The sequence below is a fragment of the Vicugna pacos genome, chromosome 4 (assembly GCF_048564905.1).
Source record: "Vicugna pacos chromosome 4, VicPac4, whole genome shotgun sequence".
In the NCBI taxonomy this organism is placed as follows: domain Eukaryota; kingdom Metazoa; phylum Chordata; class Mammalia; order Artiodactyla; family Camelidae; genus Vicugna; species Vicugna pacos.
Genome location: NC_132990.1, coordinates 20,158,415 through 20,183,999, shown reverse-complemented (window position 1 = coordinate 20,183,999; position 25,585 = coordinate 20,158,415). Strand labels below are relative to the sequence as shown.

Below are 25,585 nucleotides of genomic sequence, written 5' to 3'. Positions count from 1 at the left end.
TCCTTGAATTCCCACAACCAACATGCCATGATCCCCGGTCCCAGCCGAGCAGACACTCCAGCCCCGCCCACTCTGCCACAACAGAGCACTAGAACAAGGATGGCTACAGCAGGGCAAAAGATGTGACCTTGGGCTGCATCTGAGTGGAGCCGCAGGTGCCTGCACAGGGAGTGAATCAGACTTCTGTAGGCACACGTGCCCCACTTATTTTAGTACTCCCCTCTTTTGGTGGCAAAGGCCCCCATGCAGAAAGAAGGAAAGACACACTTAAAGGGAACAGAACCAGCTCAAGCCCAACCCTTGGGGCTTCCACTGTAGCAGCTGGGAGCAAACCCCATCCTGACAGGACAGTGATGCTACTGAGGAGAGAGAAAATCCCACTTCACATCCTACACAGGCTCTAGCTCCTCCAACACCACCACACCCGCTACCAGGGTGACAGTGACCAGCTCACACTGAGGAAAGAAAGGACAGGCATTCAGATCAAATTCAGCCTTCACGCCAAAGACATCGGGCACACGCGCAGTCTACGTGGGGATGCTCCCCCATAAAAACACCCCTTCAAGACCATAAGAAATAACTGTTCCACCTAAATTCATAGAGACAGAGAAAGCAAAGTAAAATGAAAGGCAGAGGGACTACACTCTACTGAAAAAGTAAGAGGAAAAAACCTCTGAAAAAATAAAGACACAGATAATCCGTTTACCAGACAATGTGTTCAAAACGTTTTAAATAAAAATGCTAATGAGGAAAGAGAATTCATCTAAGCGTGGATCATTTTAACAAGGAACTAGAAACTATAAAGACCCAAAATATACAAAGAGCACATACAACTCAATACCAAAAAAAACAATCTAATCAAAAAACGAGCAGAAGACTTGACATTTTTCCAAAGACATACAGATGCCTAGCAGGCACATGAAAAAGATGCTCAACATCGCTAATTATTAGGGAAATGCAAATCAAAACCAAATGAGGTATCACCTCATACCTGTCAGAATGGCTATCATCAAAATGTTAACAAATAAATGTTGGAGAGGGTGTGCAGAAAAGGGAACTTTCCTACATTGTTGGTGGAAATGTAAAATTGATGAAGCCACTAAGGAAAACCATATGGTGGTTCCTTAAAAAGCTAAAAATAGAACTACCATATGACCTAGCAATTCTACTCCTGGGTATTAGAAAACAAAGAAAGAAAGAAAATACTAATTCAAAAAGATAAATGCACTGCAATGTTCATAGCAGCACTGTTTACAATAGCCAAGATATGGAAGCAGCCCAAGTGCCCATCACAGATGACTGGATTAAGAAGATGTTAAGTACATATACAACGGAATGTACATTACCATATATCACCATATCTGTAACCATAAAAAAGAATGAAATACTGCCATTTGTAGCAGCATGGATGGACCTGGAGAATATTAAACTTAGTGAAATAAGTCAAAGACAAATACTATGGTATCACTTATATCTGGAATCTAAAAAACAATACAAATGAATGTATATGCAAAACAAAAACACAGAGAAAAACTTGGGGTTACCAAAGGGGAGAGTTGAAGTGACAGATTAGGGGAATGGGATTAACAGGTACAAACTACTATACACGAAACAGAAAAGCAACAAGGCTAGACTCTATAGCATAGGGATTATACCCATTATCTTGAAATAACCTATAACGGAGTATAAGCTGCAATTTAGCTCTTCAAAGGAGTATTTTTCAAAACTGTAAGTGATGACTTATATATGACATAGAAATCAGCAATAATAGAGTAATAAATAATCTGAAGAATCAGTAGTTTGAATTTTCTTGCCTCCTTTAAATGATTTACTATATTTTTCTACCTTTTATCTCCTGTGAGTTATGTATTTGACCTGATTAAGTTTTTTAAAAAAAAGAACATGGGGCATATTTGTGTATGTATCGTAGGTCTGTTGTGTTTTCATCAGGGTCCTCTTTTAAGCTATCAAAGTCCAAATAACTCGTGTTATGTTTAACAAATACTCTTTCATGGTTTGAAAAGTGTTTCATTTTCTACATGTGTCTAATGTTTAAGGTGGATGTTAACTCTGGGGACAGTGACATCTGTCTTATAAAATAAGTTATCTGAGACAATTGCAGAACACATTTCACATCGCTTTCCTCCTACAGAGCAGCTGCTATTTGGGAACTCAGAAGTGAAAAGAAATAGATGCAAATCGATGTAATTTAGGTTAACAACTCTGGTTTCTCAGTTTAATTGAATCTACTTCAGTTAATTTCCCGTTTCTCATTGACCTTACAGGGAAATAATCAGGCTTCACACAATATAAACTTGTGTAAAATCCACAGCTTTGGTGAAACAGGTTGTGCAAAGTATTCGTGCTGAAAACTGTGTGAAAAACATAGACATAGATTACGTCAAGAGTTCTGGGGAGGAGTGCTGTTACTTCATCACAGACTTCTGTCACATACTAGGTATTTTTCCACCCGAACGCTTCCTGTCTTGTGTTTACTGCAGCTGAATCCACAAGCCTCTCTTTTCTTACGTCACATGAGTGCCGTGCTTCACATTTTCTTCTTTTTAATGGGAAAGACTCTGAGGATGTCTCTTCTTTCTGAGTAAAGATGGCTGTAGGTAAAATACATACCTAAGGTAGAGAAGGAAGTGGCAAAAGTAAGACTGGCGAACCATTCCTCTGGAAAGAACCATGGGTTTAAAATACAGAGTGCTGCCTGCAGTCCAGGGACAGGGAACTTGCAAGGGAGACTTGAAGAAGGATTATTTAAAGAGTGTCCAGATTTTCTGCAGAAGTGGAAGTAAAGTGAACTCCTCTACCTTACTGTTTTGTTTACTGCAAAGAAGGAGCTTTCCCCTTTCTTTATGGTAGCTCTCTCCATTTCCCCTGAAGTTCTACATTGGTCTTCTGGTTTATGTGTTGTTCCTATGTATCTGATGCTTGTTACCTTCTAAAGGTAATAATTATCTTAGGGATTTGTGAAGGTTAGAGCTGGAGCAATTAAAATTTAACAGAAGTCTTTTTCCAAATTTCCTGGACAGATTAATTGAGCAAATTTTCTCAACTGTTAAGTTTTTGTTCCATATGTTTTTCTTGAGTCTTTAGCACTCCCAGTTGCCTGCTAGGAAATGCTAGCACATAAGGCCAACAAACAGGAAACAAAACAGATAGCAATGGGAAAACGAGAAATAGCCAAGCTTACTTAGTTTGACATCTGTATTTTCTTCGTGTTCTTTGTGTTTACTTGTGTTTGTGGTGAAAACTTCTGTATTTCATACACAAAGCAGCTACATTTTCTGCTAGTAAAACTGTTCCTGTTCAGACAGTGCAAAGAGTGATATATCTGATCTCGTGATGTCCTGCAAAAAGCATTGTAATTTGTAAATGCTTTACTAACAAGATCTAGTTCATCGTGTCAGCCTTCCTCTTCAAATCTCCCATGTTTACAGCCCTTTCTATTAAGGTAGATGGCAGCACAACTCAGAAAGCACAGGAAGCATGCAAAAGCAAAACAAAAAAGCCACTTACCTATAAAAAGCATCATCAGATACATTTTCAGCACATATGGGAAATAGATGAGTAGGTCAAAGGGCAGCTTTGTGGAGTATGTGCCAAATGATTCAAAATAAGGCAGTGACTGATAGATGGCAAATGCTGTTTAAAGAAAATAGAATCATGAAGGTTCCCCTCCTACATGGACGTGTATATATGTCTGCACGGTTAAAGAATATCCTGAATTTAAAAATGACAATTTTGTGATAACTGCTGAATCCTTTTGCCAAAGCTACAGTTTGATATAGAAATCTGCTTAATGATCAGATTGGCAAGGTCATTATAGCAGTATGATTTGCTGAATTTTTGTCCATATTTTACTTTATTAGGCCTACATAGGTTACAGTGTTCCTTTTTTATTGAAGTATAGTTGATATTATGTAAGTTCCAGGTGTACAACATAGTGATTTGCAATTTCTAAAGGTTATACTCCATTTATAATTATAAAATACTGGCTATATTTACATTCCCTGTGCTGTACAATATATCCTTGAAGCTTATTTATTTTAAACATAGTCATTTGTACCTAAAATGTACCTCAAAATACCTGTCCCCTTAGCTACAAATAGTTGAATAATATGGAAAATGCTCCATGTATTTCCCTCTTGGAGCTTTATAACACACATTGGTAGAGATTTAGGAAAGTTCTGCAATAAAGAAACTAGTTTCACTCAATGTTTCCTCCTCCCTGTCCCCAGCAGTACTTAATAAAAAAAAATAAAAATTCTGAGGAATGCTGTGAGAAATGCTGACCCAAATTATTCTGAGGGAGAAAGCTGGTGTCAGATAAAACAACGGATGTTTTATGAAACTGTACCCCGTGTGTAGATTTTTGACAACATTTCATGGAATGAAATGTTAATCTAGTGTGGTTATGTAAGATGTTAATGTTACGGTAAGTTGGGTGAAGGGTAGCTGGAAATGATGCACTATTTTTTATAACTTCTTGTATCTAAAATTATTTTTTTTTAGTTTCTTTTTTTAAGAAGACAGGAAAAGTCAGGTGCCCACAGCTGCTGGAGCCAGACAGTGGCAATGGCACAGAGTCTGTAATTGACACCAAAGCATGCCATCTAAGATTTCCATGGGCAGCACCTAAGTCTCTGGCATTTTATCAGTATAGTTGACTTGATTATTAATATGAACTTGATTTTTCTCTTAAATTATTCAGTGGGAAACTATAGTTATTAAAAGATTTTAGAATTATCAGAAGTTAAGTAGGTTTTCTTAACTACATGTTTTTATTCTTTGGGATACTTGAAATACATAGAAACATATAAAGATAAAATTACAGTCACCTATATTCTACCACTCAGAATTAATCATCATTGACATTTTGTTATATATGCTGTCAAAATTTTCCTGCATTTGCTTTGTTTTTTAATTGCAAGTTTATGAATCTAATTTTAATAAAAGAATATGCATTTTATGACAACCATAGAGAAACACAGCTCTCCTAAAAAGGAGAAGGATTATAATTATGGAATAAAAAGAAAGGTTTCCTATATATTTATTCACCCTTTATTTTTAGGAAAATGTTAGTCCTATTTCTTCTTTATTCCTTTACATACTCTTTATAGTATTTTTCATAGTATATAACAAATTAATGTATTTAATAAATAAATCTTTCAATGAGTGAGGGGTTTGGTTCTCAAAGAAATGGGTAATCCATTTTTTATGGTTTTCAAGATTATTCTCTAGATTCTTTTGGCATAGTCTGTTTCAAAATTTAATAATTCTTCCTTTTGAAAACAAAACAGATTTTAAAACTATACCTAATCTGATTTACTGTAATATAAGCTCCTTTTCTCTGGTAGATAGAAAACATATGGTTGTATCATATATACCTTCCAATTATTGCCAACATCACCATCACTTTACGTTAAATTTGTTTCTGTATGTTTTCCCTTAGTTACCTTAACATGTGCTCTCTTAATTTATTTATGCCTTGGTTTTTCCAAAACTTTTATCATGTCTGTTTCAGAGTTCCCTACCAGTCTGCCAAATCCATTAGGGAAGGAAGCATATACTCCCCAAATATCCTCAAGCTCTTTGCAAATTTGATGGTTTTAATTATTTGAGTTTAAGCTTTAGGTTTACAGTTAGGCTAGTAATTAGCCTACTTCATGTTGTATTTAATAATTCATTCAGTACTTATTTAGCATATATACTGGGTGCAAAAGATAAAGAAAGGAAGAAACAAAGACAACCCCATAGACCCATAGAGCTAGACAGGGAAATAGACATTATCCAAGAATCACACGAATGTCTAATTATAAGTAAGACAGGTCTTACAAAAGAGATTCATGGTGCTATACTAGGGGGAATTGATATAGACAAGGAAACTGAGGAATGCTTTCCTGAGAAACTGACAATAGATATAAGGTAGAGTTAACTGTCACTGGCCGAGACTGGGTTAATTTCTATGGATTAAAAATAATCACTGAATCACTAAATGTTAAACCTCTTTAGGATAAGTAAACAGACTTAGAAAGGTTAAATGATTTACCCAAAATTCATGCAGTGAGTTAATGAATTTAAGGGCCAGTACTCAGATGTCTTCATTCCTCATCCAATATTTTGTCTACTATGCAGAGCTGCTTCCCCTTCTAACTTTGCTTTTTAATGCCTTGCTTCTTTGCATCAAGTATGCCAGGAAAGATAACACTGAGTCAGCTGAAGAGTAGCAAAAATAGTAATTTAATCATCAAAAAGTTTCATGAACCACTATAACTAGATTGCTTTTGTCAGTAAGAAAAACAGCAAGTCACTCTTTTCTTACCTTCAGCGAGAACACACAAAGGATAAATTGGCATCCACAGAGTTTGACTGAGCCATGTCAAGACAGCATAGGAAATTCCTATGACTGATAACATGCTGTAGGTGTACCTGAAAGGAGGTAAGTTTGCTCATAAACATCACTTGCTCCTGATGTCTGGGGAATAACAGAAGAAAATACCTTGCTGTGTAATTAAATACACAGATAAAACTGGAAAGTATGCAAATTCCTTACTTTATTTCCTATAATGTAAGCAGGAGGAGAGGTAAAAAATGGAGGAAGAGGAACCATGTCAGTTTAGCTTGTCTCACAGGGTGCATCACGGATAATTGTGGAGGTGCAGAAAAAAAAAAATGTAACCCTTATTCCCCAGCAAATTACAGTTGCAAGTTTTCTAGATTAGTGACTTCAGTTTCACTCAGAAGTCAAGCCCATTTTCTGCAACAGGTAAGTTTTTTAAGACAGACATACCTGTAAATATCTAGGAAATGAATTTTAAAAATAAAACGTGCCATTTTGTGTGATTAATAAGAGTATTGGCCTTAGGAGCTTGTTTTGGGAACAGTAGGTCGTCTTAAATCTGCCTTTGTGATGTAACAGCTGAGGCAGTCAACACCTTTTTATTTCTCTGACTAGGCGGTGGTTCTCAAGCTTAGGTATACATCAGAACCACTCAGAGGGCTTGCTAAAGCACGAATTGCTACACCCTATCCCCAGAGTGTCAGACTCAGTGGACCTGAGAATTTGCATTACAAACAAGTTCCATGTGATGCTGCTGCCACTGGTCCAGAGGCCACACTTCGAACTACCAGAATAGGCAGTACATACATATGGCAAAACAAAATCCAAAGCCCTGAAAACACAAATGCAGAAAAGTAAATCTTTCTCTCATTCCAGGACCCTAATTCCACTCCTCAGAGGCAATGGCCAGTACAAATTTCTTATGTATTCTTTCTAAAATATTCTTGCATATGCTTGTGTCTGTGTGTATATACTATATATACTATATATCAACAATGCAAGTACTCACCAAACGTGGCATGTTACCAAACTTTTTGTACTTTACTAATGTAAGTGAAAAATGGTATTTCACTACTTTACTTTGACTTTTTTTTCTTATTACAAGAGTAGGTAAGCATCTTTTCATATGTTTAAAAATCACTTTTGATGAAGTCCAATGTGTCTTATTTTGTTGTTGCTTGTGCTTTAGGTATTAAATCTAAAAGTCTTATTGTCAAATCCAAGATCACAGAGATGTACCCCTATGTTTTCTTCTAAGAGTTATATAATTGTAGCTCTTAAATTTAGGTTTTTGATCTATTTTAAACTAACTTTTGTATATGATAAGGGTCCAACTTCATTCTTTTGTATGTGGATATCCAGTTGTCCCAGCACCATTCATTTAAAAGACCATTTTCCCCTACTGAATGGCCTTGGCATCGTGTCAAAAATCAGTTGACATAAATATGAGAGTTTATCTTTGAATTATCAATTCTATTCCATGATATATCATTATGTCCATATCACATGCTTGGTTTTTGTTGCTTTGTAGTAAGTTTTGAAACTGGGCAGTGTGACTCTTCCAACTATGCTCTTCTTCTTTAAGATTGTTTTAGCTACCCTGGGTTCCTTGAGTTTCCATTTGAGTTTCTGGGTCAGCTTCTCAAATTCTGCAAAGAAGTTAGCTAAGATTCTGATAGGGATACACTGAATCTGTAGATCAATTTGAGGAGTACTCCATCTTAACAACATTAAGTCTTTAACCCATAAACATGGGATATCTTTCCATTTAATTTTATCTTCTTTAATTTCCCAGAAAATGTTTTACAGTTTTCAGTGTATAAGTTCTGCACATCTTTTGTTAAATTTATGTCTAAGTACTTTATTTTTGTGATGCTGTGGTACACAGAATTGTTTTCTTGATATTATTTTAGGCTAGGCCACTGTAAATGTGTGGAATACAAGTAATTTTGGTACAGCTGACCCTTGAACAACACGAGTTTGAAATGTGCGGGCCCACTTATATGCAGATTTTTTTCAATAGTAAATACTATAGTACTACACTATCTGGGGTTGGTTGAATATAGATGCAGAACAGTAGATACAGAGGAACTATGTGTATGAAGAGTATGAAGGGCCAACTATAAGCTATATATAAATTTTCAACTGCATGGAAGGTCAGCGCCTCTAATGCCCATGCTGTTCAAGGGTCAACAGTTTATTACTTTTGTGTTCTACAATACAAACTGAACTAGCGTATTCTAATATTCTTTAGTGAATTCCTTAAGATTTTTTATACACAAGATCATGTCACCTACCAACAAAAGGAACTGTACCCCATCCTTTCCAATGTAGATGCCTTTTACATCATTTTCTTGCCTAACTTCCATGGCTAGAAAATCCAGTACAATGTTGAATAGAAGTGGCAAGAGTGGACATTGTTGTTTTGTTCCTGCTCTTTGGAGGAAAGATCAGTCCTTCACCATTAACCATCACATTAACTGTGGAGTTTTCATAGATGCTTTTATCAGGCTGAGGAATTTGCTTTTAAAAAAGTTATTCTAGGCTAAATGAGGGAAGATAATTCTACCCTCATTTCACAGAGGAAAAAAATGAGTTTCAAAAAGGTTAAGTATTTAGGAATTTTACTCCTAAGCTAAGAGATATGAAAATCTATTTGCACACGAAAGCTTGTACATAGGTATTCATAGCACTGTTCTTCATGACCAAGAGGTAGAAACAACCCAAATGTCCACCAACTGATAAATGAATAAATTAAAATTGGTGTATCAATATAACAGAATACTATTCAACCATAAAAAGGAATAAAGTACTGATACTTGTTCCAGCATGGCTAAACCTTGAAAATATTATGCTAGGTTAAAAAAAAGTCAGTCATAAAAAGCCACATGGTGTATGATTCCATTTCTACGGAATGTCCAGAATAGGCAAATCCATTCAGACACTATGTTAGTGGTTGCCAGGGGCGGGGAAGAGGAGAGAATGGGGAGTGACGGCTAATGCATGCGAGGCTTCTTTTGGGAGTAATAAAAAATGTTCTCAAATTAGACAGTAGTGATGGTTACATGTGTCTTTGAATACACAAAGACCCACACTTTTATACTTTAAAAGGGTAAATATTAAGGTACACAAATTACCGCATTTTTTAAGGTTATGTTATTTGCCCAAGATCATATAGCAGGTAAGTAGTGGCGGTGAAGTTCAACCTGAGGTCTACTTCTATGTCCAAAATTGTCTTTCCATGACATCATGACACCATTCTCAGTGCCAAAGCCACTTTGCTAATAGGTCTGCTGAGCTTATCTGAGGCTGAATCGACACTGAAGGAGTCAGACATACCAGAGAATAAAACATTAGAAGGCCACAGTCCCAAATAAAGCTCCACGTCTTGTAAACAGGAAGTCATAGGTTACGAAAGTCCCTGAAGTTTGCCCCAAGCCCACAAAACTTTCAGTTAAAAATGAGAAATAACTAAGTTATATGTACAAAGAATTATAGTCATTTTAATTCAACAAAATATTTTATTCTAATTCACTCTAGGGCTCAACTCATTATTTAGAATATCTTAACTCAACTAAATTATTTACAGTACAGTAAATAAAGAATTTATATAACCTCAGCTGAAACGCTAGGGCTTTACCTATCCACATCCTGACCTTTCACGCAGGAGGGGCAGTTCTCATTTGTGAGAGCTGAAGCAAGTTTCGAAGTCTCCCCCAAGTGAGCCACTGAGCAAAGGGGGCTTTTACACCACTGCTGGTAGGGATAAAAAGAGATAAGACTAGGCTCATCTTGTTGCAAAGTTTTAGAATTAGGAGGAAACATAAGACAATCTAGAGCAACAGTTCTTAACCTGAGGCCCAAAGATTCCCAGTGAGTCCGTGAGTCCCAGGAAAGAACTCCAGTTATTTGAACCCACGAGAATTGTATACAAAAATGTTTATGGAGATGCGTTTTTTTTTTCCCAGCGAGATGAGGCCCTATATTTAAAATATTCTTGAATTCACAGAAACCAACTTTGTAAATTCTGACCATGATATAACAAAAGTCTTGCTTTGCTTATTAAAGTAACATGTACCAGAGCAACTGCAAGGAATGCCTTTCATTAGCAAATAGCTGTGAGGTTTATTCCAAATTGGTGTTTTGCCAAGACTTCTGCTGGGAACCTGAATGCACTGATTTGCTCTTGTAATACCACAGTAGGTTTTCATTATCTTTGATATGCCCATTGTGAAAAGCACTAAAAATACATTTTCATATCAAGATAAAATAATTTGAAAAAGGGGTTATGTTTTTCTCTCTCATTCAGAGTAACCAAATGTAAGCAGCTATTACTGGTTTCACTGTAGAAGCAATTCGGCTTTGTTTTAGATTATTTTGCCTCCTTACCTTACCATATCCAATAGATTCCAAAAAATGAATAGAACACACACCACATATTTCTCTTGGACTTCCTCTTGACTGGTGATCACCACAAAGAGGATGATTATTCTTTCAGTGAGCTAACAAAGAAATAGCAAAGTCAAGAATTAGGATCCTCTGTTAAGCATGGAGGTAATTTTCTAATTTTAAAAACCAGAGTTCCTCTTAAACGTATGCTTTAACTATATATATACTAAACAGTCAACATGATCTCTGAGGGAGTAGGGTTACGGGTGAATTTCGCTTCCTTTTTGCTTTTCTGTATTCTCCAAATTATACACAATGAATAAAAGGATAACATACTTTATCTCAATCAGAACATGTCCCTTCTTGTGACATATGCACACGTTTTTACTCATTTTGACAAGCCTTTATGGAGTGTCCACTATGTATTAGACGCTAAGATTATATATATAATGAAAGCATGGTCCTTGCTACAGAGGGTAGCAGTAGTAGGAAAATGTGAGGCAGTAACTCTAACACAGAGTGAATAATGCTGTCATTTAAAGGGTTATGTATGGAAGCACAGATGAGGGAGATACTTGTCTGGGGAAAAGATGCAGAGAGATTTATGGAGACAGGCAACATTTCAGATGGATCTTGAAAAATGGACAGAGGTTTCTCAGGAATTCTGGCTAGATGAACGGGCATCCTAGGTCAAAGGAGCAGCCCGAGCAAAGAGGCAAAGGTGTGAAAATGCAGGGTGTGCTGGGGAGTCCCGAGAGCCCCTGGGGGCTTGAGTCGGGGTGCACAGAAGGAAATCACAGAAGATAAAAGTGAAAATGTGTTGGGGGCTGGGCTGCTAAGTTTTAAATGACAGGGCAAGAAATTTCTACTTCATCCAACAGGAAAGCCATCGTAGTTTTTTGGGGGGTTTGCGGGGAGGAGGATGGGGGAATAGGGGAGGAAGGGAAGACAAATAACATAATCCTAAACCCTCATAAGCTAATGGAAAGAATCAACAGATTCATTTTTTTCCAAGTTAATAAGCATTTTCAAATCATTGAGAATGCACACAACTACGGCTTAGCTCCAATTATTGACCTCAAAATATACATTCCTCTTTCCAACCTAAATATAATGTGCTTTCTTACGTTGTATTGATATACTTGGTACATTCTGCATTTTTTTCTTTAATAGAACATTTTACTTTCCTCACAAGAGTCAAAGGAAAATATATTTGAGATTGAGGGAGCATATTAGTGATAAAGGAAAGAGGAGGACTGCTTTATATTTTTTAAAAGCTGTCTTTATTTTTAAAGCGGAAGAAAAAGACTGGGATAACCTATGACTTAGAATCACAGGCTGCTAGTCCTAGAAAATCACCGAGTGCCGAGAAATCCAAGATTTGCCAATATTGGGCCACATGATCAGAAATCTGCACATGGAAGATGTATCAGCGTGTCTATAACCACACTGGTGAGTCAAGAGGGTCCTTGCTTGGCTAAGGAAATTAGATATGATTCAAATCTTAGTTAGTCAATGGAAGCTACCTCCCTAGCTCTTTTTCTTTTCTGAATCTTTGTTTACAATGCCCTAGTTTCTTGATTTAATTTAGTTATATTTATATAATGAATTAGACTTAACTGCAGTGATAATTACTGAATGATCCAAGTTTGCTGTCGTGACACCCAGCGGCCTTCAGATATAAGATCTTAGCAGCAAACAAGTACTTAGGCACAGCCTAATCTCACATTTAATCAGTGCCTGCTAATAAGGAAAATGATCTCATTTTTGACAAAAATCTCAAGAGATACACACATGATGCATACACACAACACATATTTCTGATTACATGGTTGACTACTGAAAGAGAAAACAAGCTACCTTTTGCTAAGATGGATCTCTAGGGGCCCCTCTAGATACTTACCCAACCCCACCTTTTTACAAATAAGGCAACTGGGAACCAGGGACATTGACTTGCCCAAACTAGTGGCAGACCTGGAAACATATATATCATAAGTCTCCTGGTTTCCAGAGCTGTAAACAATCCCTGATGTCAGACTGCCCCTTAACTGATGAGTCTGGAGGGAAGAATCTGCTAAAAGAGAGAGACTGGAGCTACACACTTAAACTGTAGAAAATCAACACTTGAGGGACTATGGCACGTTAGTGATGGAATCCCAATTGCATATGAGTCAGCAATCAGCATGACCCTCCAAGACACAACCATATACATACATGAGGGTATGTGAAGACCCTCACTTCCATACAATATCAGACTAATTAACAAATTATCTGATGGTTAATTCTAACTTGACCATTCAGTGGCAATACAAAGGGAGAATTTAGGTGGAGATATTCTTAAATTAGTAAAAAGCCAATATTTATTGGTTACTTTGTGCCAGGTTCCAAACATATGCCATCTCATTTAATCTCCATAATGACCCTAAAAAGTAAGTGCTATTGTTATTATCTGCTTTTTACAAAGGACACTGTATTTTACAAAGTTAGTGACTTGCCTACAGATATGGAACCAAAATACAGACAATGTGATTCTAAATCCCTTGTTCTGAAACACTAAGATATTTTTCACCTTTGCTGTTTTATGGGCTACACCTTCACCTAATACCCAGGTTACAGTTTATTCTCTAAAAAAAAAAAAAAAGCCTTTCCTCAGAAGTTAGATCTTAAAACAAGAGCCTCCTTGATTTTCTAAATTAACACCAAAACAATTCTGAAGAACAGACTTTTAAAATTTATTACTTCTCTTTACATATAATATTTTGACCAGTTATTTGGAGTTTTACACTTAGGAAAACTTAGCACTTTATCATTTTAAACAAATCTTATGAGAATGTGACAATTACTAATGAGTGATCTTGTTTAGTGTAACTCAAACAGGCAGATTTAAAGCACAGCAAAAAAAAACCCCTATAACTTAGGCCAAATTAAACATGGTGGTAATGTGGTCAACACAAAAATATGGTAACTATAAAATAAAAATATTTTGCATTTTTATATTCTATTTGGGATCCTGAACTCAAGATTAAGCAATGACTAAAACTAAGTTACTACTTTATAAATGGCAGCTAGCAAAATTAGTTTTGAATTACTGAAGGGGTAATATCATACTTCAACCATAGAGAGAATTTCTAGAATCTTAAAAATAAATTAGTTTTAGCCCCAAAGACTATTATATTACCAAAAGGATATCCCAAACTATTTTAATCCTGTGAAATTTCGTTGAGAACTTCAGAAACATACCGTTATATATTCAAAAATCAATTACTTTCTTCTGTAAGACAAAGCATTTAAATAATTCTGTATTTTCATTTATTTATTCATCAATCAATACCTATCTATTGAGTTCACTATTCTGAATCCTGGGGGGGATGCAACCCTGTGAACAAGACCAAGTCCCAGCCCTCATGGTATTTTTATCCTAGTTGGTGAGATAGACAGTAAACAAATGTAGCATAATAGTTGGGAGTTCAGGACAAATAGCCCAAATCAAAATTTCTGTTCCATCATTTACAATTTACATGACCTTTAACTTTTACGTAAATACACTGGAGATAAAAATAAATTCGGTGTAGGGATTAATATATTTATCAAAATACAGAGATTAGTACATTTATAGAAAAATACATTTTTCTACATAGATAATCAAGACTGCTAGTGAATAAAAAAGTTAATCTCAGCATCTTTAAAATTATACTGTGGATATAGCTCTGCAACTATCACACTGAAGAACTCCACTGATCAAATGCAAAAAAAAAAAAGGTAGAAAAATCTGAAATCTTCACTACAGAGTGAATTGTGTATGTAATTCCTTCCCAGGAGGCATCAAAGTTTTGAGACTCTCACAGCACAACACTATCCCCAGTACAGTTTTATTTCTAACAATATAAACCTATTCTCAACTTAAAACTGGAGAAAAAAAGCTGTATGATTTTATGGCAAAAGCAAGGTAATTTAATGCAAAGAAGCACCTGCTTCACAGGTAAAAAGAAATTAGGGTGAAACTTGGCTGTTTTCCTAAAAGATTTTATTTTGAGACTCTCTCCTTGGGGATTTCCTTCATATCTGTTCACATAAGAATCTGTGACTGGGAAATCTTTAGAGTCATTTTTGGCAAACATACTCCTGCTTGTCCTTATCAGAAATAGGTGGTGATACTGGTAAAAATTTAAATGGTTCTTGCAATTTGGGCTCACAAATGGAATTTCTGTAGGCATGATAATTGGGAAGTAGTAATTCCCAGGGTTTTGATTTACAGATTTTAAAAACTGTAAAATCAATACATGTGCAGCAGTGTTTACAGCAAAAGTAAGGATGCAGAATTTAGCCATTTTAATTCAGTTATATATAAAGTCTTTGCATTTCAAGCATTTCTCAAAAGGCAAAGGAGTAAACTGGGTAACTCTGAGAGTTTCTTAAAGGCACATCAGCCTAATGTCATGATACAAAGGCTAGTTTTGTAGGTATTTCCCCGCTCCTTGAGTTGAATCATCCTAAAGCCGTATCGATAGAAACCTCTTTCTCAGGCTTCCATACAAGCGAAGTCAGAACAAAGCCCTTCAAAATCAGTATTTTAGGGTTGGTAGTATTTCTGCTCCATAAAAGCCAAGTTGTTTTGATTAAATATACTGAAATAAACTAGCTTCTTTTTTTCAATCAAGCTAATAAAATATGCAAGCTCATTTGGGAGCAAGGGATTATAGATGCCCAGTTTTCACTTATATTATCACTTTTAATAATAGTTATATGCTGCTTTTGAACCCTTTTTACTTTCCCATTTTATAAATTAAAAATATCAAAAGTTTACTTTACTTATATAATTTTAATTAGCATGTAATTATTTCCCAAAATAGATATCTGTAAACAACTGTTACAGATTTGCCCTTTACCCCTTACGTGCATTTTTAAAAAAATACATAAACTATACACTGCTGTATTAAATTATTATAGTCTTACTGTCAATGGGTTCCCCCCTTTTCCCTTTAGCAATTGTGTGTAATTTTAGAAAATTATAATGGCTTTTCCATAGCTGTCAAAATAAAGATGTGTATAAAACATTTAAAAATGTACAGAATAAAACAGAGAAAACAAATAAACCCCCTTTACCATATGCACCAAGTGATACATGTAATTCTAATTGCTCAACCAGATAACTATTCCTACTGCTTTTTGGAATTACTTATCTTGGTATTTTTGAAGACTAGTTCCCAAAAAGAGAATTCTGTTGTGACTTAGCAGTTTCACAAAGGTAATGTCAAAACAACATCACAAATGTACAGATATGTTTTTCAACCCACTTGAAAGCAGCTAGACACCATGTATTTTTCAAGATATTGTATGCAGTCAGCTATGATTACTGTGTGAGTAGTTTAGCCACATTCTCAACTATATCGTTTCTTCACTTAAAAAATGGGGAAACAGGAAAACCAAGAATGATTACACAACCTTAGAGTTTTGTTTGGTTATTTTAAAGCAGGGGCCTCAGAGTCATCTCATAATGAGGGAATTCTAATTGTCTGCAGAACTCTAATAATGGAACAGGGGAGAAAATGAAACTTTAAACCTTTGCAGCTGTTTTTGAAGTTTTCTCCAATACCATGTCCACTCTGAAAACCACAGAAAAGCAGTAAATGAACAAGAGAAAGAGAGGACAGATAAAAATCTCAAAGAAATAAAAAGAGAAAGCCAAACAATCACAACAAAAATTAATAATAATCAGCCCAGGATGAGAATGGTAACTGTCTTCCCTACTGTGATCCCTGACTTGTTATTTCTCCCAACAATAAAGCCTTAAAAATCAGAGCTCCATCAACAGCAGACTTTGCAACCTCACCTTTGAATAAAAAGTGTCAATGTATACTCACCATTATTTTTCAATTACCAAACCAGGACATAATTTATTACAGTGATCATGATTCTGTAAGCCACTACAGTTTCAAGTAATAATGATTAAAATCACACTTAAGTATTCTGGAATTTCTGGAACTCCAAGAAATCAGATTTCTAAGTTGTATAACAATTTATATTATTGGGCAAACCTCATAATTTTGGAAGCATTAAAAAAATGTGTACATTTTCTAGGCATCTTCAAGGTGCTCTATCTTCTTACAGATTTACCTGTCCTGTTTCTCATTTGCATTCCCTACACTGGCAATAACTAAATTAATACCACTCTTAACTTTGAGACTTCTATTTTACCATGAAATCAGCATTAGCCTAAAAAAGTAAAAGTCCAAAAGATATATACTGAAAGAAAACACAAGCAATTCTCCAAGGAAGACATACAAATGATCAACATCACTAATTATCAGAGAAATGCAAATCCAAACTACAATGAGGTATCACCTCACACCAGTTAGAATGGCCATCATTCAAAAATCCACAAATAACAAATGCTGGGGAGGCTGTGGAGAAAAGGGAACCCTCCAACACTGCTGGTAGGAATGCAGTTTAGTGCAGCCACTGTGGAAGACAGTGTGGAGATTCCTCAAAAGACTAGGAATAGACCTACCGTATGACCCAGGAATCCTGCTCCTGGGCATATACCCAGAAGGAACCCTACTTCAGGATGACACCTGCACCCCAACATTCATAGCAGCACTATTTACAATAGCCAAGACATGGAAACAGCCTAAATGTCCATCAACGGATGACTGGTTAAAGAAGATGTGGTCTATTTATACAATGGAATACTGCTCAGCCATAAAAACCAACAACATAAAGCCATTTGCAGCAACATGGATGCTCCTGGAGAATGTCATTCTAAGTGAAGTAAGCCAGAAAGAGAAAGAAAAATACCATATGAGATCGCTCATATGTGGAATCTAAACAAACAGACAAACAAACAAAACATAAATACAAAACAGAAACAGACTCATAGACAGAATACAAACTTGTGGTTGCCAAGGGGGCGGGGGGTGGGAAGGGATAGACTGGGATTTCAAAATGTAGGATAAACCAGATTACACTGTATAGCACAGGGAAATATATACAAGACCTTATGGTAGCTCACAGAGAAAACAATGTGACAATAAATATATATGTTCATGTATAACTGAAAAATTGTGCTCTACATTGGAATTTCACACAACATTGTAAAATGATTATAAATCAATAAAAAATGTTTAAAAAAAAGAAAGAAAGAAAACACAGCTTAGATTTTAGATGAGTTTGATCATACACCAAGCAAAACAATTCCATATGATAGAATACAGATTTCATTTAATCTGGGTTGTTAATTCTGGTCTTTAAAATTAGCTATGCTTATGAATCTAGGTTGTTAAGTAATAAACATCAATAAATCCTGTTCCTAAATAATATGCTCCTTCTCAGACAGATATGTACCCTCTTTTAATTTTATAAGGAAATATATTTAAGGCAATTCCATCTAGGTCTTGGCTAGCTAACCGACTATTCTGATATTAGTTTGTACTCTAAGTATCGCCCCAATTTTTATTTTACATTTGCTATGTCAACACTTAAAATACCTTCATCCGAACGAACACTATTTTCTCTATTTTTACTGAGTAAGTAAAATTTATAATCCCCCATAATCTCATAATGCTGAGTTCTTGATAGACTCCTTAGGTTTAAACTCCTATTTCCATCTATTAAACCTTCACAGTATTTTAAGCAAACTTTAACAGAAGGATCTATGCCACTCCATTCAACAAAATTTAAGGGGTCTATTTATGTTCTAAGCACTTTGCTAGGTGCTGGCAATATAATCAGATTCTGATATATTATTATTTTTACAAAGCAAACTTGTCATATTTGGCCATTTATCCATTTTTCTAAATTATTTTGCAAATAGTTGAAATGGTACTCATACAAATACCTTTTTCTGTAAGTTGTATAAACGTATGTTCATACAGTCACCTAACCCTTGTCTCTCCTTATGGAAAATATTACTTTTTTTATTTTTCTTGCCTTCATTCAGCAATGATTTCCTATACTGAATCTCTACCAGTGAATTTCCCATCTTCCTTCAAGCTACGTTTAAAAGGAACATGGTCACCTAGGGCTAGAGACGTGGTAGAAGGAACAAACGATAGCTAAAACAACAGCAACAGCGACCAGGTATTGTGTTCTCAACTAAATGCTAGGAACATATCCCACCCATTTTCTCAGTTACTCCAGAAGATGCATGTTATTTTCACATCACATGAGAAAATCAGGTTCGGAACAATAACGTGACTCATTTAAATTCATACAAATATTAAGAGGTAGAACTGGAATTTGAATCTAGGTCTGTAGAATCCCCAGGTATATATGATTAGATGCTACACTAGATAAATACGATGATCTCTCCTTTCCGTTTGTATTTAGTAAAAGTAGCAGAATGAACAAGAAAGGGCTGGGGAGTACCCTCATCTCCGGATATGGGTTAAGGGGACTTTTTTTTGATCATCTACTCTCTGCCAGGCCATGGATGTGGTGTCTTTTCCTCTATACAACCTCTATCAAGGTCTGAAAGGCTCCAGTCCTATGCCTCTCTGTCCTATACTGCCCAGGGTACAGTGCGAGTGGGAAGTGGATGTGAAATCTCTTCTCAGAAGAGGATCACTGCAGCGATGCACAGCGCAACAAGCATCATTGTCCAGAATGATTCTAACTGGCTATTCTAACCATGCAGTATTTTAGCATAAGGTAGGTTTTCCATTAAACTCTCTTTGTTAGTGACTTGGGTTGCAAGTTAGCAAAGGTTGGCTTTTGAAATGCCATAAAGCCAAGAGAGGCCATTAATAGAACAAAGCTAAGTATGCAACAGATTCTATAATACAAATAATGTGATTAAAACCTACCTGCAGAAACCTAGGAAGAAGATGGTTTGACTCAATGCCAACATATATGTGCAGCAACTCCAAGAGGGAAATGGACTGGCAAAGTCGCATCACAAGTCCAATTGCATAAAAAGTGTCAACCATTGAATCTGTGTCCAGTGAATTAAAAAAACAGATATAGTAAGTAAAATCTAGATCACAACCCAAATCCATGCAGCACTTTCAAATAAAATTCAGATTCTTTACTTTTTCATTGTACATGGGAGAAATTTCCCAAATAGATTACTAAATTATTACAAACACTGTGTAAACAAAGAAAGCACTTCATATCATTGTACATTTTAATTGCTCCTCTTCCAAACAGAATGTAAAACTTGAAAAATAAGGCTCCATGGCCAAAGCTAAAGCATTTATTCCCCACTTATGAGATTATAAAGCAAATCCCATATCAAAGTAACCAGCTAGAATCTAGACTACACCAATGAAAACAGGCTGGAGGTAAGTTTATTGCGCTCACACCTTGTCCATTGACAAGAAAATGACAGAGATGAGAAACTATGATTTCAGAGAAGCTTTATGGAAATGACATTACTGATGCCATGATATCAAACATCTTACATATATCCAGCATTTGTGAACGATATATACGTGGTTAGTGCTTTCTGGATTTTTTGTGAGTTTTAAACACAAGGACTTGGGCCCATTGCAGAGATTTCTATAAAAGAAATACTGCATTTGGAGACAGCTGAAATGGGAGGGAAACAAATGTTCCTCTAAAAAGGATAAAAGTGTTGGTTTAAATTTTAAAGTGAAATCCTGCCATGTTAAGAAACGTCCAGGGAAGTCTTGGTTGTCTTCCCTCCCTAGTTTATTATTCATAGGATAATAATTTACCAAACTCTAAGTGTTCCTCTTCTTAGCAGTTCTGTGAGGGAGACATTATCATCGTCCCTAACTCACAGATGATTCCCAAGGCACAGGCAGTCCATGCTCTTACCCACGCCCCTGCACCTGCTGTAAGAGCCTTATCCGTCTCACAGCTCTGGGAAGGAGCATGGGAGCAGGTGTCACTAGTTTAGGTGCTTGACTGCTGTTGAGCTACTTAATTCACACAATGATTCAGGAATTGTACTGAATCCCACATAGTTCTTCACAGTCTACCTTCCACACGAACGGGTTGCGCTTCTTTAATAATAAGCAGCTTCTATAATTATAATGGCAGGATAGCAATTAAGAAATAATATACTGCTGCCTAAGGCATTTTTCCCCCACTGGAAAGGCCAGGCAGCATAAGAAAGAGTTTGTTGCTTGTTGTGAATGACCTATAATATGCCCACAAAGCTACAGATAACTTCCAAGGTATAGAAATAATGATTTTTTTTTCTAAAAATATAAGAAGTCTTCCCAACGCCTGTGTTTTCCTCTGCTTGAGGATTCCCAACACTCCTAGTTGAAATTCAAGCCTCAGGTTGTATCTTTGGAGGTTGTTAACAAAGGCAGGAATTTATCTGCAGATTTGCAGTAAGAAAAAACAACATAAAACAGTTTATGGTACCTCAGAAGTAGATTAATTCTTTTATAATACAGAAGTCTGAATTGATGAGCCCAGCATGACTTTTCCCAGATATATTCTTCATAATTGTTTTTAGCTGAAACTAGCAGTTGCTCAAATTGTCAAGTCATGCAACAGTTGTCAACTGTGATGACACTTACCCATGTGGGGAAGGAAAATGAAAAGAATGTTCTTTTGACAGTCATTTAGTGATTCATTTTTTCAAAACTGAAATGCATTTAAAATCTTCACTTTTTAGGAAAGTGGAGGAAGCTTATGACTTAAACCATTAATGCTAACTCCCACAAAGGTGATGAGTCATCTAAAAAGTGTCATTTCCTTAGGGACACATTACCCCTTAAGGGGACCAAATAGAAGCCTGAGGAATATAAAGTTTGTCTTTCATTTGTTAGTAGTTCCCAGTTACCTCAAACCTGGGGAATAAAAAACAAGAGAAGAATTGGTTAATTCCTGGTATCTCTGCACAAAGAGAATTCTATACTGGAATTTACAGATTTCCTCAAAATACACCAAATCTGCTAAGGTTTGGTGCAGAACCAAAAAGGAATAGTGAAATGGCACCACTCCAGTGCCATGTCTGTGTTTTCAGGGCAAATGCCTACTAGCAGGAAGCCAGGCCCCTTTTCCTCACCTTACCTCCCCCCTTCTCCAAAAAGGTTTTGGTTTTTGCAGTATAAAAGAAGTACGGTTACTGGAAAATATGGCCCCTAAATTTTAGAGAAGTGAAGGATATTAGGTGACGTTCATAGAAGTTAAATTGTTAAAACCAGGACTAGGTGAAAGCAAGGATTAAAAGTGAAAAATTGAAAACTGTTAGGGCGCTTTTTTTTTTTTACCTTTTCCAAATGAAAAGAATCTGACCGTCATATTTGTAAATATCCATGAGTGGCCACAGAATTGGATTAAGTAGTAGATGAAAAGATAGGCATTCTTCCTATACCTATAATAAATACAGGAAAATACTTCTTTTAAACACATGAAATACTTCCTTTATAATCACCCTTTCAGCATTATACACATCTTTTAACTAACTTACAGGCCAACCAAGAGACCAGCAAGAGACAACTATTCTGTATCAGGTTCTTTTATTTGGTTACCTGTCTGAAAGCACTACCTGCTCAAGCGAGCATCCAGAGTTTGTGTGAAGCCAAATATTCTATATTTCACAATCCACTTTCATCTTTGATAGAGCTCTAACCTTGCTGCTCCCCAGGGGACTAAAGAAAGCATTGCAAAGTTGTTTTTGAATGTTTTTGAAAAGAAAAGATGGATAGAGAGGGGCTGATGTGGTCACTATGTTCATGTATATTCCTGCTAAATGCAGAACTTGAACAATAACTAGTTTTATAGTTACAAGAGGGGAGAAGTGAGGGTGGCATTCCCAAGTGGTGGATAATTCAGTCATTGGACACACCTGATTTGTGAATGCATTGTGTGACTGGGGTATCTCACCACTGTCACTGCCTCCTGTTATATTTTCCAGGGGCAGATAGTGTCCTTCACCAGACACGCATAGAAAGCAATTAGTTTAGTCTCTCAGGTCAAAAAAGGGAAGTCATGCTGGGTTTTAAAATGGGTGCTGGGGAGATGACTAAGAGAAGACTGACAGATACACGTTTGAAAGAGTCAGAGAAGGCATCCTTTGAAGTGTTGCCTCTGGGTTCAGAAAAGTGGTGAGAGTGGTCCTGCCAGTGTGGACAAGGTTTTCTCCTAGTGGGAGATGTGAAACCTCAGAGAAATTAGTTAAGTAAGTTGAGAAGCAGATATAGTGTAGCTTGATTATTCTCGGGCACCCCTACAGATGACTGAAGTAAGACTAAAGGAGTAGGGAAGGGGAATTCCTCCCCTAAACCCGCATCAGAATCACCTGGCCGGTGGGTTAAACATGCACATCCCAAGGTCTACCCCTATTCCACCGAGCCGATTCTTCTGGAACTGGGCTCTGAAATCTACACACGTGATTGGTATTTATGCAGCAGGTATATAAAAACATCACCCTGCAACACTGAGTTTGAGAAAGGGAAGGGAAGGGAAAGGAAGGGATGCGGTGGCGGGGAAGGGAAGGGGTAGGGGTGGGGAGGAGAGGAGAAGGGCTGGCAGAGAGCGCACAAAAAGAAGGGTAGCCATTTGCCATTTCCTCATCTGTAAAATGGGGGAAGTAACAGTTATTCCTAAAGTTTCCGAGAGAAATGAATTGGCTAATACCTGTCCAGAACTCCAGGGAGTGCCGGGGGCAAGGCTGCGCGGCGCTGGCGGGTGCCCGACTAGGTGCTGAGTCGGGGGGGAGCCCCTCCCGGCCGCCCCTCCTCCCGCACCCCCTCGCCCCCGGCCTCGGCCGGGCGCCCTACCTGGGCTGCAGCCAGGCGGGCAGCGACACGGGTCCCATGGGCTGCTGTCGCCAGGCTCTCCAGCGCCGTCCGGGAAGGAACACCCGCCCGGGAGACCGGGAGGGGTGGCCCGGCGGCCGGGCGCGGAAGGGCGGGGCCTCTCCACATTCAGCAAGTTAAGAAAAAAAAGAAAAAGAAAAAGAAAAAAAGCCTCAGGTCGCGCAGTGGGCACCAGATGAAAATCAAGTTCCTGAAGTTCCTTAGGCGGCGCGGGCGCGGCAGCACGCGTGGCACTCCCGGGCGCGGCAAGCGCGCGGGGCTGGGTCGGCCTGGCGCCGACCCCACCACCACTACCTCCCCGCAGGGTCTCCAAGCTCCGCATCCGGCTTTCTAATCTCTGGGCTGAGACTCCGTGGCAGCCTCGGGCAAATTAATGGCCCCTTCCTCCTGACCCCTGACCCCCAGAAGCGTGCAGACGCGCCATCCCATAGCCTCCTGGGATGCGTGGGCCCCCGGGGGGGGGCACTTCTCTTACTAGCCTCACCTGTGAGAGCTGTTTAGCCAGCGAGCTCGTGAGCAACCTTGCCTAACACCTTTTCAGCGAAGGGACGTGATTCCTGCAGTATGGCATCCTTGCCCTCTCATCGCCCCTGGGTTCTCACTGATGTTCGCATATCCTTTTATTCACGTTGTGTTCATCTCCCCATCCTTTGCCCAACACTCAGAAAACCTTCTGCTGATCTCTCAGGCCTGTGGCATCGCTGTCTTCTTCTTGCTCTGGTGACCCACTTCCTACTGTGCTGATAAGAAAGAGGACATCCTTTATAATTACATTTACATAAAATTCTAGAAAATGGAAGCTAATTTATGAAGACAAAAAGCAGAAAGTTGTGACTGTTGTTTTTTCTTTCAGTGCTTTAAAAATACTCTTCCACAGCCTTCTGGCTTACGTTGTTTTTGATGATTCTTATCATTGCCCCAAATATATTATGCATCTTTTTTCTATGATTGCTTTTAAGACTTTATCTTATTTTAAGGTCTAAAGTAGTCATTACCGGAGGGGTAGGGTGGCCCTTCTAAGGCATGACATTTCTTGGGTCTCAACTAAATAACCAGAGTATTTAGTCTCTCTGTTCTGGTTGTTAGGCACTCCAACATCTTTGTTGGAAAAGCTCTGAATTTGCTTGGCTTACATCTCTCAGTAGCTGTGGTCAGCCAAGCATTGCAGACCTCGGCCTGCCGAAACACACGAGGGGATGCCTCCACAAACATTTGGAGCTCTGTCACTGCGTAGTTCTCTCTTTCCAATTTCTTACGCACAGTTCTAACCACTTCAGCAGCCCTGAACTCTGATCTTGGGTTTCTCTGCCCAGCAGGGCTCCTGCTGTTTGGGATTTACTCCCCTGCGCCACACTTTAGGACGCGCCCCAAGAGAAAGCTGGTGTGAATGCCGAGCGCTCCCTACTACATGTTCTCCTCTCCCAAGGATCACAGCCGCACATTCTCTCTTGTCCGGTGCCTGAAAATGGTTGACGTGGGGGAGGGTGTAGCTCAAGTGGCAGAGCACATGCTTAGCACGCATGAGGTTCTGGGTTCAATCCCTGGCATCTCCTCCGAAAATAAATAAGTAAACTTAATTACCTTCTGCTGCCAAAAAAAAAATTTTTTTAATTTAAAAAAAAGTTGATTTATATATTTTACCTAGTTTATAATTGTTTGTGGTGTGATACCAATTATTCCACCACGGCCAGAATCAGAATCAGTTGTCCAGGTTAGTTTTCTATGTAACTGACACTTAATCTTCCAACACAGGCATCTACAAAAACAGTAAAGATTTTTGATAGAAATTGTTGTAAAATATAATATGTATTTTTCCTGACTTTTAAAATCAAACTTTAAATACAATTTAACTCTTTACCAAGAAATTAGTCACAGTTACAAATAAAACTTGTCATATCATGCTGTGCACACTGATGCTCTTAAGAGCATCTTAAGCTCTTAAGAGCTCTTGAAGAGACCTTGACACTTATAAATAAATGAATGAACTGCTACTAAAGTTTGTTTAGCACCTCCCTCCACATGAGTGTCGTTCCCTGTCCATCTTCATTCCCTATTCATTTTCTTTTTCTTCCAGTTGACGTTTGGAAACCTAAGTTATCTCTCT

At 37.6% G+C, this 25,585-nt stretch overlaps 1 protein-coding gene across 3 annotated transcripts; it reads right to left on the bottom strand.

Annotated features, from left to right (window-relative positions):
• Window positions 1-1,457: 1,457 nt before the first annotated feature.
• On the bottom strand, window positions 1,458-24,047 carry HACD4 (3-hydroxyacyl-CoA dehydratase 4). 3 transcript variants are annotated; one of them, XM_072959326.1, is made up of 8 exons: window positions 23,966-24,047; window positions 23,443-23,581; window positions 21,931-22,034; window positions 19,543-19,670; window positions 10,742-10,854; window positions 6,335-6,441; window positions 3,529-3,654; window positions 1,458-2,631 (listed from the first exon to the last, which is right to left on the bottom strand). In XM_072959326.1, the coding sequence occupies exons 2-8, from the start codon at window positions 23,478-23,480 to the stop codon at window positions 2,549-2,551; spliced, it is 699 nt and encodes a 232-aa protein (XP_072815427.1). In that variant the 5' UTR covers window positions 23,481-23,581; window positions 23,966-24,047; the 3' UTR covers window positions 1,458-2,548. The 3 variants fall into 3 exon arrangements, with proteins under 3 accessions (XP_072815427.1, XP_072815428.1, XP_072815426.1); XM_072959327.1 differs by lacking the exons at window positions 23,443-23,581; window positions 23,966-24,047 and adding an exon at window positions 23,300-23,411; XM_072959325.1 differs by lacking the exons at window positions 21,931-22,034; window positions 23,966-24,047 and having other exon boundaries at window positions 23,443-23,914.
• Between the last annotated feature and the right edge of the window lie 1,538 nt (window positions 24,048-25,585).

Excerpts from the sequence above, each read along its gene's own strand:
- HACD4 (XM_072959325.1), bottom strand. The coding sequence starts at position 23,803 with ATGCGGAGCTTGGAGACCCTGCGGGGAGGTAGTGGTGGTGGGGTCGGC. Across the intron at positions 19,671-23,442 it reads CCCGCCTGGCTGCAGCCCAG|ATTCAATGGTTGACACTTTT; the intron begins GTAGGGCGCCCG and ends CACTGGACACAG. Across the intron at positions 2,632-3,528 it reads TCTGATGATGCTTTTTATAG|GTATGTATTTTACCTACAGC; the intron begins GTAAGTGGCTTT and ends TCTCTACCTTAG.